The sequence below is a fragment of the Hyperoodon ampullatus genome (genome assembly GCF_949752795.1).
Source record: "Hyperoodon ampullatus genome assembly, chromosome: 13".
Taxonomy (NCBI): domain Eukaryota; kingdom Metazoa; phylum Chordata; class Mammalia; order Artiodactyla; family Ziphiidae; genus Hyperoodon; species Hyperoodon ampullatus.
Genome location: NC_136926.1, coordinates 7,087,824 through 7,102,859, shown reverse-complemented (window position 1 = coordinate 7,102,859; position 15,036 = coordinate 7,087,824). Strand labels below are relative to the sequence as shown.

The following is a 15,036-nucleotide window of genomic DNA, read 5'->3' as shown; positions in this document are numbered from 1 at the left end:
GGGGTTCCCCAGCCCTGCTCTGAAGGATTCTAAAGCACGAGCTGATTTGGGAGGTGTTGTCCTGAGCACTGTCTTGGCACTTAATCCACTGTCTTATCCCTTCTAAGGGGAGGCAGCTACTTAAAGTGACAGCCATTAGTTTATCTGTGGATGTCAAAGGTGCCCTGGGTACGTTATGGAATTCATAGTTCTTAGTTTTGTTTTGTTTTGTTTTCTGCGGTACGCAGGCCTCTCACTGCTGTGGCCGCTCCCGTTGCGGAGCACAGGCTCCGGACGCGCAGGCTCAGCGGCCATGGCTCACGGGCCCAGCCGCTCCGCGGCATGTGGGATCTTCCCGGACCGCGGCACAAACCCGTGTCCCCTGCATCGTCAGGCGGACTCTCAACCACTGCGCTACCAGGAAAGCCCCATAGTTCTTAGTTTTTATCCAGGAGGATGCTGAGGCCTAGTCTGGGGAAGGGACTTGGCTATGGTCACAAAGCACCTCTGGGGCGGATGCAGGGAGGGATACCCAATCTTTGCCTCACAGGCCATAACCCAAGGCTAGATGCCCCAAGGTGTCTTGTTTGCATTATGACTCTGCACAAATACAGGGACTCTTATGGCCATGGGCCTTCAAACCCTAATGGCTACAGCACAGTGGTTCAGGGCAGTAAGGTATACTGGAACCCCTGCCTCCCAGGACATTTCCTCGTGGACAGGAGACTTGGGTGACTTGCTAAACCCTCTGCAACACCATTTGCTCCTCCATGTTTATTTCCTCACCTGTAACCTGGAAGTTAGTGGCCGGGAGTGTAGGCTCTGGTCTGTTGGCCTGGTAATCTATTTCTAGTTCTGAGAACTTGGCCAAGCTCCCCACTTCTCCGAGGTTGTTTTCCATGTCTGTGGAAGAGAAAATAATGGTGTCTACCTTCAAAGGGCTGTTGTGAGGTCTGAATGGCATAAGGTATGCAAGAGAAGCACCCAGCAAACATACCGTTATAATTCCTGGCTCTATTTCCCCAGGGTCCGGACCGGTCAGGTGCAGACCGCCTGGGTTTGACACCTGACCTGATCGCTTTCTAGTTCTGTGGCTTTGGACAAGCCTCTGCACCTCCTTGGAAGCTCAGTATCCTCCTCATAAACGGGTTAGCCACAGGACCTGGCCCCCAGGGGCTTGCCGGGAAGGTTAAATACCCAGGAAAACACTCCGTGAGCACAGGCTCGGGCACACAGGAGGGATCTCGCCTGTCGCGTTCACCGCTGCCGACTGTGCCTGGCACGGACGGGTCTCCCGAAATAGTCGTTGACCAGCGAGAGTAGGAGCCGGGCCGGCCGAGAGCCCGGGCTGTCATTATCATGTTTCCCACCCCTTCCTCCCCGAGTGGCTGAGGACGCGCGAGAGGGGGCGCGCCCGAGTCGGGATTCCTCGCGGCCGCGGGGCCCGCCCTCCTTCGTTCCCTCCCCTTGTCCCTCCCTCGCTCCGGAGGAGCCTCGCAGCGCCGCCCCTGCCAGCCCCCTCCCCGGCCGGGAGCGGACGGTGGGTGGCGGCAGCGGCGAGCGGGCGGGCCGCGGAGGGCGGGCCGCGGAGGACGCGCCGCCAGCGCTTCCCTCCCTGCGTCCTCGGTCCCGGGCCGGCCGGGGCTGCCGCGGCGCGCGGGTGCCGGGCTCTGCCTCGCAGACCATGGGGGAAGGGGGCGCCGTGGGGCGCCGCCGGCCCTTCCCCGGGGCGCCGCGGCGGCGCTGGTGGCGGCGGCAGCAGCAGCAGCAGCGGCAGCGGCAGCGCTGGTGGCCGGGCCGCGGCGGCGGCGGCGGCGGCGGCGGCGGCGGCGAGGGCGAGGGCGCGGGGCGCGCCGCCATGGGCCTGGCCGGGCTGCAGGTGGGTGTGTCGGGCCCGGCCGCGCGGGGGGCGGGCGGCGCGCGGGGCCCGGCCGGGCCGGGCGGCGGGAGGGCGACTCGGGCCCCGGCCCGGCCCCGCCGGCCGGCCCACCGCCGCCGGGCCCTCGGAACATGGCTGCGGCGGGAGGCGCCGCCGCGGCGCCCGGCCCGGGCGGCCCCGCTCCCCGCCCCGCCGCGCCCTGAGCGCCCCCTCCCCCGCTTCCCCCGGGTCCCCCTCTCCAGGCAGGAAGATGTCCAAGCCCCGCGCGGTGGAGGCGGCGGCGGCGGCGGCGGCGGTGGCAGCGACGGCCCCGGGCCCGGAGATGGTGGAGCGGAGGGGCCCGGGGAGGCCCCGCACCAACGGGGTAAGCAGGCACCCTCCCCGCACTCGCTCGGCGCGCCCCGAGGGGCCGTGCGGCAGGGCGCCCCTGCCAACCCCGCTCCGAGAGCACGTGGGCGCCCCCGCGGCCCTGGGGCGGGGGTGCGGGCGGGGCGCCCGGCCGGGCAGCTTCCTTTTCTGCTGCCTGCCTGGGAGTGGCGTCCACACCCGATCCGCCATGACCCTGGCAGTGTTTGACCTCGGAAAAGTTTGTGCCTTTATGGCATTTCCATGCCCCGAGACCCAGCCACCCCGGTGGTGGCCGCCTTCCCAGAGTGTGCGGGGCCTGCCCGGGGCCCTCGGGGAGGTCACGGGGTCTCGCTGACTTGGTGTCGAATGGCTCACCAGGCAGAAAGGCTCAGCAGGGTTTCTGGGAAGGCCCTCCTCCCATCTCTGCTTACTCAGAGGAGAGGCCGCACACCCAGAGACACCAGCAGTGACCTGTCCGCCCCACCGGTCTGCCCACCCACCGCAGTCGAGTAACCGCCCTAAATGCGCCGGCTCTAGGCGTTTCTTCCATTAGCTCTGCACCCCCCAGTTAGCCCGAGAGAACTACCGCAACCGCAGCCCAGTCCCGCAGTCCTTGGAGGCTGCTGGGCTGCATGATTTGAGAGGGGCCAGGGTTGGGCACACAGAAGGCTCAGGCAGTAATGGCAAGTCCTGCCAGCTGACCTCAGGACTGAGAAGTGGTTGATCAGGTTCCCTGAGGCCCGCTTCTGTGCCAGAGTCCCTGCAGCTCCTGCCAGGGCAGTCGGCTCCTGCACTAGGCCAGCCCTTCCAATCCCGACCTTGTTTACCCTGGTCCTTCTGACCTCCTTGCTACGGGTAGGTTGCCTCCTTCTTATATAGACCTTTGTGGACGGCTGGTTTTGCTGGCCAGATGTCCCCCCTTAGCGAATGGAATTAGAGACGGACTTGGACCTGGGGGATTCTGAACCTTCCACTTCTCTGCTGGGGCTGGCTTCGCCTAGTAGCCCAGTTTTGGAGAGATGTTGTCTATTTTTTGTCTTTTGTATTCTGATTGCCCCCTTGTCTGCCTAAATCTTGCGGGATCTTCTTCTTCAAGCCTCTTTCAGAATATGCATTTGTCGTTTTAGGAGAATGTATTTACCGGGCAATCAAAGATCTATACCTACATGAGCCCGAACAAATGCTCTGGAATGCGTTCCCCCCTTCAGGAAGAGAACTCAGTTGCACATCACGAAGTCAAATGCCAGGGGAAGCCGTTAGCCGGAATCTACAGGAAACGCGACGGTAAGCCTCTGAAACGGCCCTGTTCTGACCACAGCTGGCCGGCTCACGTCCTGCACAATAATGTGCTAAATTTTTATCCAGCCTTTTCAAGCCAAAGTTCAAAAGGTTTGAACCATGTTTTGTCTTGCTGCTAGGAAACACAGACAAGGGGGAAAGAGCTGCCTGTTCCAGGGCGTGTGCCCTGTTGGTCTGACAGGTTCTCCCTGCTTTCACAAGAGTTAGCGTGTCCTTCAGGCTTGATTATCTTGCCAAGTTGCAAAGATACGGCACCTGGCCTGCTGTTAGAGAGGCTCACAGGTGCTAAAAGTACAGAAATTATGAGTCTAGGTTGTTCGGACCAGGCTCTTGCACTCCCGCTGAGTCGTGTGAACCTAAGGAACTGATTTCCTTCCCTTTTATGAGCTGGCCTTGACCTCAGTTCTAAAGTTACTTCCTACTCAAGTGTTCAGTGCTAGTCTCTGGAGCATTATACTCTGGAATGAGATATGGGGTTAAAATATTGAGCAAGAAAATTAATGGTTATTGAAAATTCTGTCTGGCCCTGCAAAACATGCTGAGACCTCTTACAAATCTTGCTCTAACCCAAATATTCCCTTTTAAAGCTGAGGGTGGGGCGGGGGCGCCGATGCACATGAGCTTTCCCCAATTCACTGTGCTCCCTTCTGATTAAACCTTGCCTTAGAGAAACAGAACCCTGGCTCTCAGCAGCTCCGTACAAGGAAGCTTTGTATTCGTTAACAGAAAGTGCCCTAAGGGATGGGGTAGCCCAACCTCTGGGCCAGATCTGAGACCCAGGGGCAGGAGCCAGCCCTCTGCCTGATTCCCCCTGGTACCTAGGGTGATGTTATTTCATATGACTTAGGTTCCAGTCGTAGCTCTGCCATTTATGAAAGGAAGGGACGTGGGCAGTTTGCTACTCTTCTCTGAGCCTCCTTTCTCTGTGCACAGTGGGAGAGAGAGGGGTCCTACAGGACCATCCTGAAGACGAGTTAAAGGGCAGGTGCAGGTGGGCTTTGTGAGGGAATTCCCTGGTGGCCCAGGAGCTAGGACTTGGCTCTTTCACCCCCCTGGACCCCGGGTTCAGTCCCCGTTCGGGGGAATTAAGATCTCAGAAGCCATGCCGTGTGGCCAAAAAAAAGGAGTGAGGGCCGGCTTCGTGAGCGCTCCGTACATCAGCCTGTTCTCCGTTGGGCCGCAAGCATCACGGCCTGCGCCTCCCCGCGATTCAGCGTAGGCAGCGCTCAGGACAGCACTCACCACGCTGGGTCGGGGAAGGGGCTCTTTTGAGATGGCGCTCAGCCAGTCTCACATCCCTTCTGGAACGGGGCAGGATGTAGGTTGTCCTAAATGGGGACACAGGGCACAAGCTAGCTGATTTGACTCGTAGTGTTACTACGTGGCAACAGTCAGAATTGGGGGCTGGAGGAACACTGGAGGAGACCCCAACGTCCAGGTTCTTGTCCATGATCCTAGACCTTTTTCCTGCCTTGATGCAGACTCAACATGTCAGCTGATGTTCACGAGCACCACCCACTTCTAGGGTCACGCCCGACGCCGTACCTCCACCCAGGAGGGCGCACAAGGAGCAAGGATGGTCTGGATGGGTGCTGATGTATTTATTTTTCTCTTGTTTATCGAGATACAATTCTGATATCCTGAAGTTCACCATTTTAAAGGGTACAACTCAGTGGTTTTTAGCATATTCACAGATATGTGCAACTATCACCTCTGTTAAACTCCAGTACATTTTCATCACCCCAGAAAGAAACCCTGTACCTATTCACAGTCACTCCCCATTCCTCCCTTCCCCCAGCCCCAGGCAGCCACTAATCTATTTCCTGTCTCTGGATTTGCCTCTTCCGGACATTTCATATAAATGGAATCATCTAATACGCGGCCTTTTGTGTCTGGCCTCTTTTACTCGTTATAATGTTTTCAGGGTTCATCCGTGTTGTAGCCTGTGTCAGTGCTTCGTTCCTTTCTGTGGCTGAATAATATTCCATCCTGCGGATGTACCACATTTTATTTACCCATTCATCATTTGATGGACGTTCAGGTTGTTTCCATTTTTTGGCTATTATTAATAAGCTGCTGCAGACGTCCATATACAGGTTTTTGTGTAGACATCTGCTTTTAATTCTCTTGATAGATTCCTAGAACTAGAATTGCTGGGTCATATGGCAACTCTATGTTTAACATTTTGGAGAACTGCCAAATTCTTTTCCAAAGTGACTGCACCATCTTACATTCCCACCAGCAATGTATTATTTAATTATCTGTTAAGAGTAAAATCTTTGTTGAAAAAAAATAGTCCCAACACTGGTGCTCCACAACTATTTTTAGTAACAAGTCATTGGCGACGTCCCTCACAACACACTGACTGGTGTCGCAGCACCGAGCTGGGAACCACTGTGAACACTGGGCTTCGACCCTGTTAGAACAGGGAATTAAAAAAAAAAAAAAAGAAGAAAAGGAGTCTGAAATGAGTCATGCCAGGCAGCTAGCTCTTGGGGAAGAGGTCTTTGCTGGGGAGAGGTTCTGCTTTATTGCCTTACTCCGGTCCACCAACACTGGCCCACCCTTTAGGAATTTAGCTTTTTTCCCTAGGGTCTGCAGCCCATTTCCTGAAAAGCCATTGGTCGAGCCCTCACGCCAGTGTTGCCGGCCGTGGTGCTTCTGCTTCAAGGGCTCTTTCCCTCAAGATGCAGAAGGCCCGATGTGTTGACTAATTAGATGAGAGGGATCCACTCACAATGCATATGTTGACTCATCGTGGTGTAATACTTCAAATATCTTATAATTGTATTTATCAATTATACCTCACAAAGCTAGAAAAAGAAAAAAAAGATGCAGAAGACCAAAAGCTGCACCCAGTGTCTGGGTCAAAAAGTAAAGCCAGATGCTTTGCCCAAGATACTGGTTAGTGGACACCAGGCTTAACAGCCCAAGGGCACGGCTGCCCACCACGCCCCATCCCTCTCTTCTCTCCAATCCTGTCTTAGCATGTGGCTGAAGGCTGGAAAGTGGGAGCCGGTGGGTCCAGAGTCAGCCTGTCTCTCCCCACCCTCTGCCCACAGAGAAAAGAAACTCTGGGAATGCAATACGAAGCTCCATGAAGGCCGAGGAACAGAAGATCAAAGACGCCAGGAGAGGCCCCCTGGCCCCTTTTCCAAACCAAAAACCTGAAGCAACAGAACCTCCCAAAACCCCGACCTCGTCTTGTGATTCTCCTAATGCAGCTGCCGCCAAGCAAGCCCTGAAAAAGCCCGTCAGGGCCAAACAGGCTCCCAGGAAAAAGTAAGTGCCCCCTGGAGGCCACCCCTAACACAGGGCAGCCTGCCCGGTGCCAGCCGGGGTGAGGCCGCCCACCCTCTCAGCCCCTTGAGCCGTCAAGACTCAGATTCCTGAGTTGCCACCGGGGACACCACTGTTTGTCAGCATCTTGGTCTGTCACGGGTCCAGAGCTCAGGGGCCCGCTCCCCACCAAGGGTAGGCAGCCTGTCTTTGATACTCTCTCTGAGGCCTCCGTGGGCAGGTGAGCCTGAGTGACCCTGGGCCACAGTGGACAGAGGTGTTGAAGTGACATAGTCTCCAAGGAGCCTGCTGCTCAGGGGTTGTGTGCCTCCTGGACGTGAGTATGGTCTCGGTGCTAATACTTGTTTTGTCTTCTTCCTTTCTCACCCCAGAGCTCAAGGAAAAACGCAGCAGAATCGTAAACTCACAGATTTCTACCCTGTTCGAAGGAGCTCCAGGAAGAGCAAAGCTGAGCTGCAGGTAGAGTCACGTGGTTTTGATTCCAGCTCTCGGAAGGGGCAGGGCATCCCAGTGGGCGGTGCTTGCCGTGCACAGCCTGAGCTCGCTTTGTATCATCTTGGGACAAGTCTCTTGGCCTCCATGGCCTCGATACTCTCCTTGGTCTAGTGGGGGTCGTCATAACGCTCTGGGTCACCATGAAGCTTAGTTACGATGCCTCTGTGAAGGAGCCTTGTCACCTGTAGCATGTGGCCTAGAATGTCAGGACTTACCGTGAAAGTGGCTTTGGCAGGGCTCTTGGAGCCTAGGACCATGAAAGGCTGCATGCTCTTGGGAGGCTTGTTTTTCTGCTGTCCAGAAGTTTCACGTCTCGAGGTGGTGAAGAGCAGTGGCTTGGGAACCACTTCCTGGTTGTATGGCGTCGGGCCAGTTACTTAACCGCTCTGTGCCTCTCTGTCCTGTCTATAAAATGGGATAATAAAGTAGTACCGTGTGCGGTTGTTGGGAGGGCTACGTTCTTAAGTTAACGCACATAGAACACTTAGAACCGTGCCTGGTATGCACTGAGCACCTGTTAACTATTGTCACTGTTGCTTCCCCCATGTTGTCCCTTCCCGGGGCCCCTCTCTGCTCTTTCCCACCCAGCCACTGTCCCTCGGAATGTGCGAAAACCAGGCAGGAAGGCTGACTGGGCTGTGAGGCCCCCGCCTGCCGTGTTTGCAGAGTGCCGAGCTGTGCACAGTCGATCAATATTTGATGCAGTGAGGTGTGGTTATTGCCTTTCTGTTCGGGAAACCCAGGGTGTGGCCGGGCCCTGCAGCCCCCGGCTGCCTCTGTCCACCCTCCCACCCCGGGGGCGGCAGAATAACCTGCAGGCTTGGGAGTAGCGCTCAGGATTGCCCCCCACAAGGGAGGTGGGGGCCCTGGCCTTTCAACCGGCACAGACCCCTTCAGCCTTTTGATGTGAGAGCTGTGGCTGTACAGATGGTGATCTAGCCTCTCTCCGCCCCCCACCTCTGAACTGGCAGGACTTCCTTTAAAAAGGGGGGAGGGGGCCTCCCTGGTGGCGCAGTGGTTGAGAGTCCGCCTGCCGATGCAGGGGATACGGGTTCGTGCCCCGGTCTGGGAGGATCCCACATGCCGCGGAGCGGCTGGGCCCGTGAGCCATGGCTGCTGAGCCTGCGCATCCGGAGCCTGTGCTCCGCAACGGGAGAGGCCACAACAGTGAGAGGCCCGCATACCACAAAAAAAAAAAAAAAAAAAAAAGGGGGGGAGGTCCATCTTTCCCCCTAGAGAGAAGCTTTGGCGTTATTTCCTTAGAAAGGCAGTGTCTTTCAGCCAAGAACAAGCTGTTGCAAGCTGTTTGCCTGCAGCGGGAGGCGGTGTGAGGTCATCGGAGAGACAGCACTGCAGAGGGCGAGGCGGTGCCAGCCCCCAGAACCCGGGACGCCGCCCAACCCCGCTCAGAGCCGCCGCGCCCACACAGGGAGCCTGGGGCTCCACCAGGCGCCGCTCTGGGCTGTGGGGCGGGGGGGCAGCTGAGTTGGCCTTTTTAATTAAAAACAACAGCAACGGGGGCTCTCTGTCGGGGCAGTGGAGGCTGCAGCGGGGTGCGCCGCAGGTCTGCTGGACCCTGCAGCAGGCGGGCAGCAAGCAGCAGGCGGCACAGTAAAGCTCACGCTGTCCCTGGACGCAGAGCCAGTGGCGAGGGAGAGACACGCTGTGCCCGCCGCCGTTTGTGTTGGCTCTGCCGCACGCGCACTGCGGCCAGGTGGTCGCCGGCCAGGACGGCGAGGCAGCTGTTGGCCGGGCTGCTGGGGCTGCGGCTGCCAGGGCGGCGGCGTCTCTTGACCGCAGAGGTGAAGCCCGAGGGCGGGGCAGCTGGGCCTCGTCTCAGGGGTGAGGTCAGGCCTGACCTGCCTGCCTTCCGGGGCCGGCCGAAACCGAGGCCCGGGGCTGGGTGTGGGCAGCGGGGGTGAGACAAAGAGCTCCGCAGACACCTCGCTGTGGCTGGAGACAGAGCAGGCAGGTCCGGGTTCAGGTCTAGGGTCCAAGGCCAGGGCCAGAGGGTGGAAACTGGGCCTTGGGGAGATGCCCTGAATCCCTCCTTGCTTCTCTGGGGGGGCCCCTTCTCTGGTTGGCCTGACTGTGGATGGGGTGACGACCAGCACTGGGGCAGGGACTGCAGTGCTGACGGTGCCCTGGCTGTCAGCCGCCACCCAGCCCAGCCCAGCGCCGGGCCTGATGTGCAGAGCAGCCTGCTGACTCCGGCTGGGAACGTCTCGAGTCCGTCCCTCCTTCCTGTTCGCCGCCTTCACCCTTGTTCACACCTTGCTCCCTTCCCGCCTGCTCAGGCCCTGGGTCCCCCGTGGGCTGCTGCCAGAATCCTCTTTAGGACGCTCAGAGCCGGTTGCTCACATGCCCCAAACCCCCGAGCCTCCAGAGTGAAACTCAGGGCCGTGCATTCAGGGCCTCTCCATGGCCCCAGCTCTCCTCAGCTTGTCTCCTCTGCCTTGTTCTGTCACGGCAGGAAAGTCCCCTGTCGCCTATCCCAGTTCTCCCACGACTACTCCCATTTATCTCTGCACACTTGTAACTGATTCATCATTTAACAAGGTAGCTGTGTGTGTGCATGTGGGGTGGCGGGGGGCCGTTGTTGCTTTGAGGGCTCACTATGTGCCAGGCACTGTTCTAGGCCAGAAGAGTCCACAGTGAACAGGCGGTGGGCACACGCACCCCGTCTGAAGGGCGCAGCCTCTGAACAGCCCTGGCTGGTGTCGTATGAAGTCAGAGTCCTGATTTTTAGATGTCAGCAATTTCGATATTTTTTAAAAGTCTGCGTGGGCCAAACAGAACATAGCCACAAGCCTGATTCTGCCCTTGGGGCCACCACTGTCTCCCTCTTGGCCTCTTTAAACCCCAGGTGGCGAATGGTCCGCCTCAGATGGGCAGTGAGGAAAGGATGGGGGCTTGGGGGCCTGGGCATCCTTTGGGACCGATGCCCTGGAGGCCAACTGCAAGTGACCTGCGGGCGGCCGGGGCTCCTGGCATGGCCTCGGAGAGAATGCTGATGCACGTCTCATTTTTCCTTTCCTCCCCACCCAGTCTGAAGAAAGGAAAAGAATAGACGAATTGATTGAAAGTGGGAAAGAAGAAGGAATGAAGGTAAGGGGCCGCAGGGCCCGCTGCGTGGAGGTTACGGCTGTGAAGTCGCACCTTCCCTGGTGCAGAGGCTCACGTAGGAGCTGCGCTGCTTTAACCCCCTGATGGTCACTGTGACCAGGCGGGCCGTTACAGGTTGTCGAGGGACCACATGCTAAAAGTATCGTTAAAGGGAATGCCTCACGAAGGAAACATGAGATGTTACCCTGAGGAAACTTTTTAAAAGTTACAATGAAATAACACGCAACATAAAATTTACCATTGTAACCATTTTCAAGTGTATAGTGAAGTACATCCTACAGTCACAGTTGTGCGATCATCACCTCTGTCTAGTTCCAGATCTCTTTCATCTTCCCAAACGGAAACCCCGTACCCATCTGCACTCGCGTTCCCTGCCCTCGGCCCCTGACAGCGACCCGTCTGCTTGCTGTCTCTATGGGTTTGCCTATTCTGCACACTTCATACAAATGGAATCATAGAATGTGTAGCCTGTTTTATCTGGCTTCTTTGATTTAGCATGATGCTTAGGGAAACTTTTAAAAGGACAAACTGATCCAATTTTTCTAGACTGTTTTCCTGGGAAATGGCAATGCCCAGGAGATTTGCTTTTCTCTTCGTATATTTCAGACACCCTGGGTGGATGAGAGGGGAGCAAGTCTCCATGGTGGTGGCCAGATGGCCCTGGACTAGGACCCAGGGGTTGGAAAGCTTCAGTTTCCACCCACCATGGAGGGGGATCTGAATTTTTTTTTTTTTTTTTTTTTGGCCCACACCGCACGGCTTGCGGGATCTTAGTTCCCTGACCAGGGATCGAACCTGTGCCCCCTGCATTGGAAGCTCGGAGTCCTAATCACTGGACCGCCAGGGAATTCCCTGGGGCAGGGGCCCCCAACCCCTGGGCTGCATGACCAATACCGTCCCCGGCCTGGCCGCACAGCAGGAGGTGAGCAGCAGGCGGGCGAGCGAAGCCGAATCCCCGCCCCCCATCGCTCGCATCACCTCCTGAACATCCCCACCCCCGTCCATGGAAAAATTCTCTTCCGGGAAACTGGTCCCCGGTGCCAAAAAGGATGGGGACCGCTGCCCTAGAGGGATCTGAATTTAAGTCTGGACCCCTCAAGCAATCACCCTCCATCTCCATTTAAAATGGAGTGAGGAGAAACCCAGGAGGGTTAACTGTGGGATAAAGGAGAGACTCAGAACACCGGGTCCTCATACTCCCCCGAAGAGGCCGGGACGTGGATTGGAGTCTGTGCTACACGGCTTCCCAGCTTTGTGGCCGTGGACACGACTCCGCCTCTCTAGTCCCGTTTTCTCACCTGCAAAATGGGGCAGCACCCACCTAGCAGACCTCTCAGGATCTGGCGTAACAAGGCTCTGCAGATGGGCACAAGGGAACTCTTTGGGGTGATGGATTGTGGTGATAGTTGCACAACTGTATATGTTGACTAATACCCGTCAAACTGTACATGTGAAACGAGTGAATGTTATGGCCTGCCGTAGTAAAGCTATTCAAAGAACGCGGTGCAAGCCTCCCGCCCCCTGGAAGCCGGCCCTGCACGGTGGCGTTTGTTGCTGTCATGAACCAACCCTCCCTCTTGGCACCACCCAACAGATTGACCTCATTGACGGCAAAGGCAGGGGCGTGATCGCCACCAAGCAGTTCTCCCGGGGCGAGTTTGTGGTGGAATACCACGGGGACCTCATCGAGATCACCGACGCCAAGAAGCGGGAGGCTCTGTACGCGCAAGACCCCTCCACGGGCTGCTACATGTACTATTTTCAGTATCTGAGCAAAACCTACTGGTAAGTCCCCCAGTGCTTCGAGTGGCTCTTCCCCGCCCCGGCAGAGGTGCAGCCAGAGGGCCACCGAGGGCGTCCTGACTCTGCTGCTCCAGCTTCTTGCTACCTTTTTTCAAAGCTGTGATGCAGCTCCCTCACTCCCCCACTTCCCATGTTTAATGTTGGGGATCGGAGCGGTTCTGGATGCCGTCTCGTGGGACAAGACGTAGACCAGTCTCATGAAAGCCTGCGTAGGGGCTCACCTGGCCTCTCCTCTGGGACCCGTGGCCAGAACAGCTCTGGGAATTGCTGACTTCTCTGTCCCCAGTGTGGCAGTGTCACTGATTGCTTTTTCTTTAATAGACTGTACTTTGTAGAGCAGCTTTAGGTTCCCAGCAAAACGGAGTAGAAAGTACAGAGCGTTCCCATGTGCTGGCCGCCTCCACACCCGCCGGCCTCCCCCCACCGTCAACAAAGTGGATTTTTATTCACTTATTTATTATGCAGAACTTCCACAAAGAGCCTTTTGCATTCCTGCCTAGGCCTGCCCCCTGCCTCGGATACCCCACACCGGGCACCTCTCTGGGCTCTTAAAGATTTTTTTTTTTTTGAGTTACTTCGCTTTCCCAAAAAACGTGGCCCTAAATAACCGTCCCACCAGAGCTGAGAGCGAGCGTGACTCTGACTGGGTTCAAAACCCTCTTCATCAGTGTAATCCTCTGTCGCCCTCCCTCCCCACCAGCGTGGATGCAACCAGAGAGACAAATCGCCTGGGAAGACTGATCAATCACAGTAAATGTGGGAACTGCCAAACCAAACTGCACGACATCGACGGTGTGCCTCACCTCATCCTCATTGCGTCTCGCGACATCGAGGCTGGGGAGGAGCTCCTGTATGACTATGGGGACCGCAGCCGGGCTTCCATCGAAGCCCACCCCTGGCTGAAGCATTAACCCCACGGCCCCTCCCCTCCCGCCTCCCTTCTTCAATGGACAAAGTGCCCTCAAAGGGAATTGACTTTTTTTTTTTTTTTTACACATTTAATCTTAGCAGATTACTTCAGATGTTTTTAAAAAAGTATATTAAGATGCCTTTTCACTGTAGTATTTAAATATCTGTTACAGGTTTCCAAGGTGGACTTGAACAGATGGCCTTATATTACCAAAACTTTTATATTCTGGTTGTTTTTGTACCTTTTTTGCATACAAGTCGAACGTTTGTGCTTCCCGTGCATGCAGTCAAAGACTCAGCACAGGTTTTAGAGGAAAGAGTCGAACATGAACTAGGAAGCTGGGCGATGCGCCTGCGTCCACCCGAGGAGCCGGGACTCCCTCCCCTCCTCAGCCCCGACGTCCCAGTGCCAGGCGGGCGCGAGGAAGAGCTGCCTCCCCACGGCCTGGACGGGATGTTCCCAAGCTCTTGTTTTCCTGACATCTCGACAGGCGCACATGGAAGTGTATGAATATTTTTTAAAAAGGTTTCACAGTAAGATAGTCTTCCCCTCTGCTTTCTCGAAAGCTTACTGACCCGGTGGCTCACGGGCCGGGCCTAGATTTACTCTTCCACGGGCTGCCGCTTTTCTGGGCACCTCGAAGCATCAGGGCGGGGAATCAAAGCAGATGTGGGCAGGGACAAGCACTGCTTACCTAGCCCTGCCGGGCAGGGGTTCCCGAAACTGGGTTAATTTCTTTATAGAAATGTGAACACTGAGCTTATTTTAAAAAAAATAATAAAAATCAAAAAACAAGAAAAAAAAGTAACCACAGAAGACAACTTACATGTATATAGGTCTTGAAGTGAGTGACGTGGCTGCGTTTTTGTTTGGGGTTTTTTTTTAGTTTGGCTTTTTTTCTCCCTCTTGGTTTTGTTTCTGTAGAAGAGATTTGAGATGGTACACTATTCTAATCAAAAATAAAGTTTTGCAGTGTGACCAGAAATGACTTACCCAATTCCCCACCTCCCCACCCCGGCCCCAACCTGATTCTGCTGGGTTGAAAGTTCCAGACCTGCCGTCAAGGCTTTTTTTTGTCAGGCCCCCTGGTGTCCTTCCTGTGAAGATGCAGCCATGAACCAAAGGGTGAGCCTACAAGCCCCGAAATGCAGGGTCCCCACCCCAGCTGCTGGAGTGCAGGGGCGCAGGCAGGCCCAGTGGCCCAGGGATCACGGCTAAGGGTAAAGTTTTCACCTCGAATTGTGACAGCAGGAAGAGCAGGTAGCTTCCTCCCAAAGGGGAACTGATTCCCACTTTCTGTTAACCTGTAGTTCAGGGGCCTGGGGCTCTGGAGCCGTGACGTGGGGTCTCCTGGCCCCCTGCTCCCAGGTAAATGTGAATGGAGACAGGTATGAGAGCCTGTCCTCAACTTCAGTGCCCCCTGCCCCGGTCTCACGACGGTGCTACCTAAGAAAGTCTTCCCCCCCACCCCACACTTGCCTGGTCAGTGGTCAGTGAATTGGAGGAGGATCCGATGGGAGTGTGTAAATGTGAGATAAAATGTCTTGGTTGTACCTGTTTGTGGTTTAGCTTTGTATTTAAAAAAAAAAAAACTTGAAAATTATGTCATCATAAAAATGAAATGAAAATTAAAATATTTATTGCCAGGCAAGGCTACACGTGTCATTCTGGTTTTTTTTTTTGTTTTTTGTTTTTGTTTGTTTGCTTTTTACACGGCAGAGGCAGAAAAAAGGTTGCATTTTTTTGGTTTTGTTTTTTGTTTTGGCCACGCTGCACGGCTTGTGGGATCTTAGTTCCCCAACCAGGGATTGAACCCTGGCCCTCAGCAGTGAGAGCTTGGAGTCCTAACCACTGGACTGCCAGGGAATTCCCATTTTATTTTACAAAGGGCCACACA

General features: G+C 55.9%; 1 protein-coding gene across 2 annotated transcripts; it reads left to right on the top strand.

Moving 5' to 3' along the window:
* Window positions 1-1,663: 1,663 nt before the first annotated feature.
* KMT5A (lysine methyltransferase 5A) lies at window positions 1,664-14,793 on the top strand (the record flags this gene model as incomplete). Of its 2 annotated transcripts, XM_079717588.1 has the most annotated exons (8): window positions 1,794-1,858; window positions 2,101-2,222; window positions 3,334-3,490; window positions 6,568-6,787; window positions 7,177-7,264; window positions 10,349-10,408; window positions 12,021-12,211; window positions 12,930-14,793. In XM_079717588.1, 7 exons carry the CDS (start codon window positions 2,109-2,111, stop codon window positions 13,138-13,140), a joined length of 1,041 nt encoding a protein of 346 aa, XP_079573714.1. In that variant the 3' UTR covers window positions 13,141-14,793. The 2 variants fall into 2 exon arrangements, with proteins under 2 accessions (XP_079573715.1, XP_079573714.1); XM_079717589.1 differs by lacking the exon at window positions 2,101-2,222 and having other exon boundaries at window positions 1,664-1,858.
* Between the last annotated feature and the right edge of the window lie 243 nt (window positions 14,794-15,036).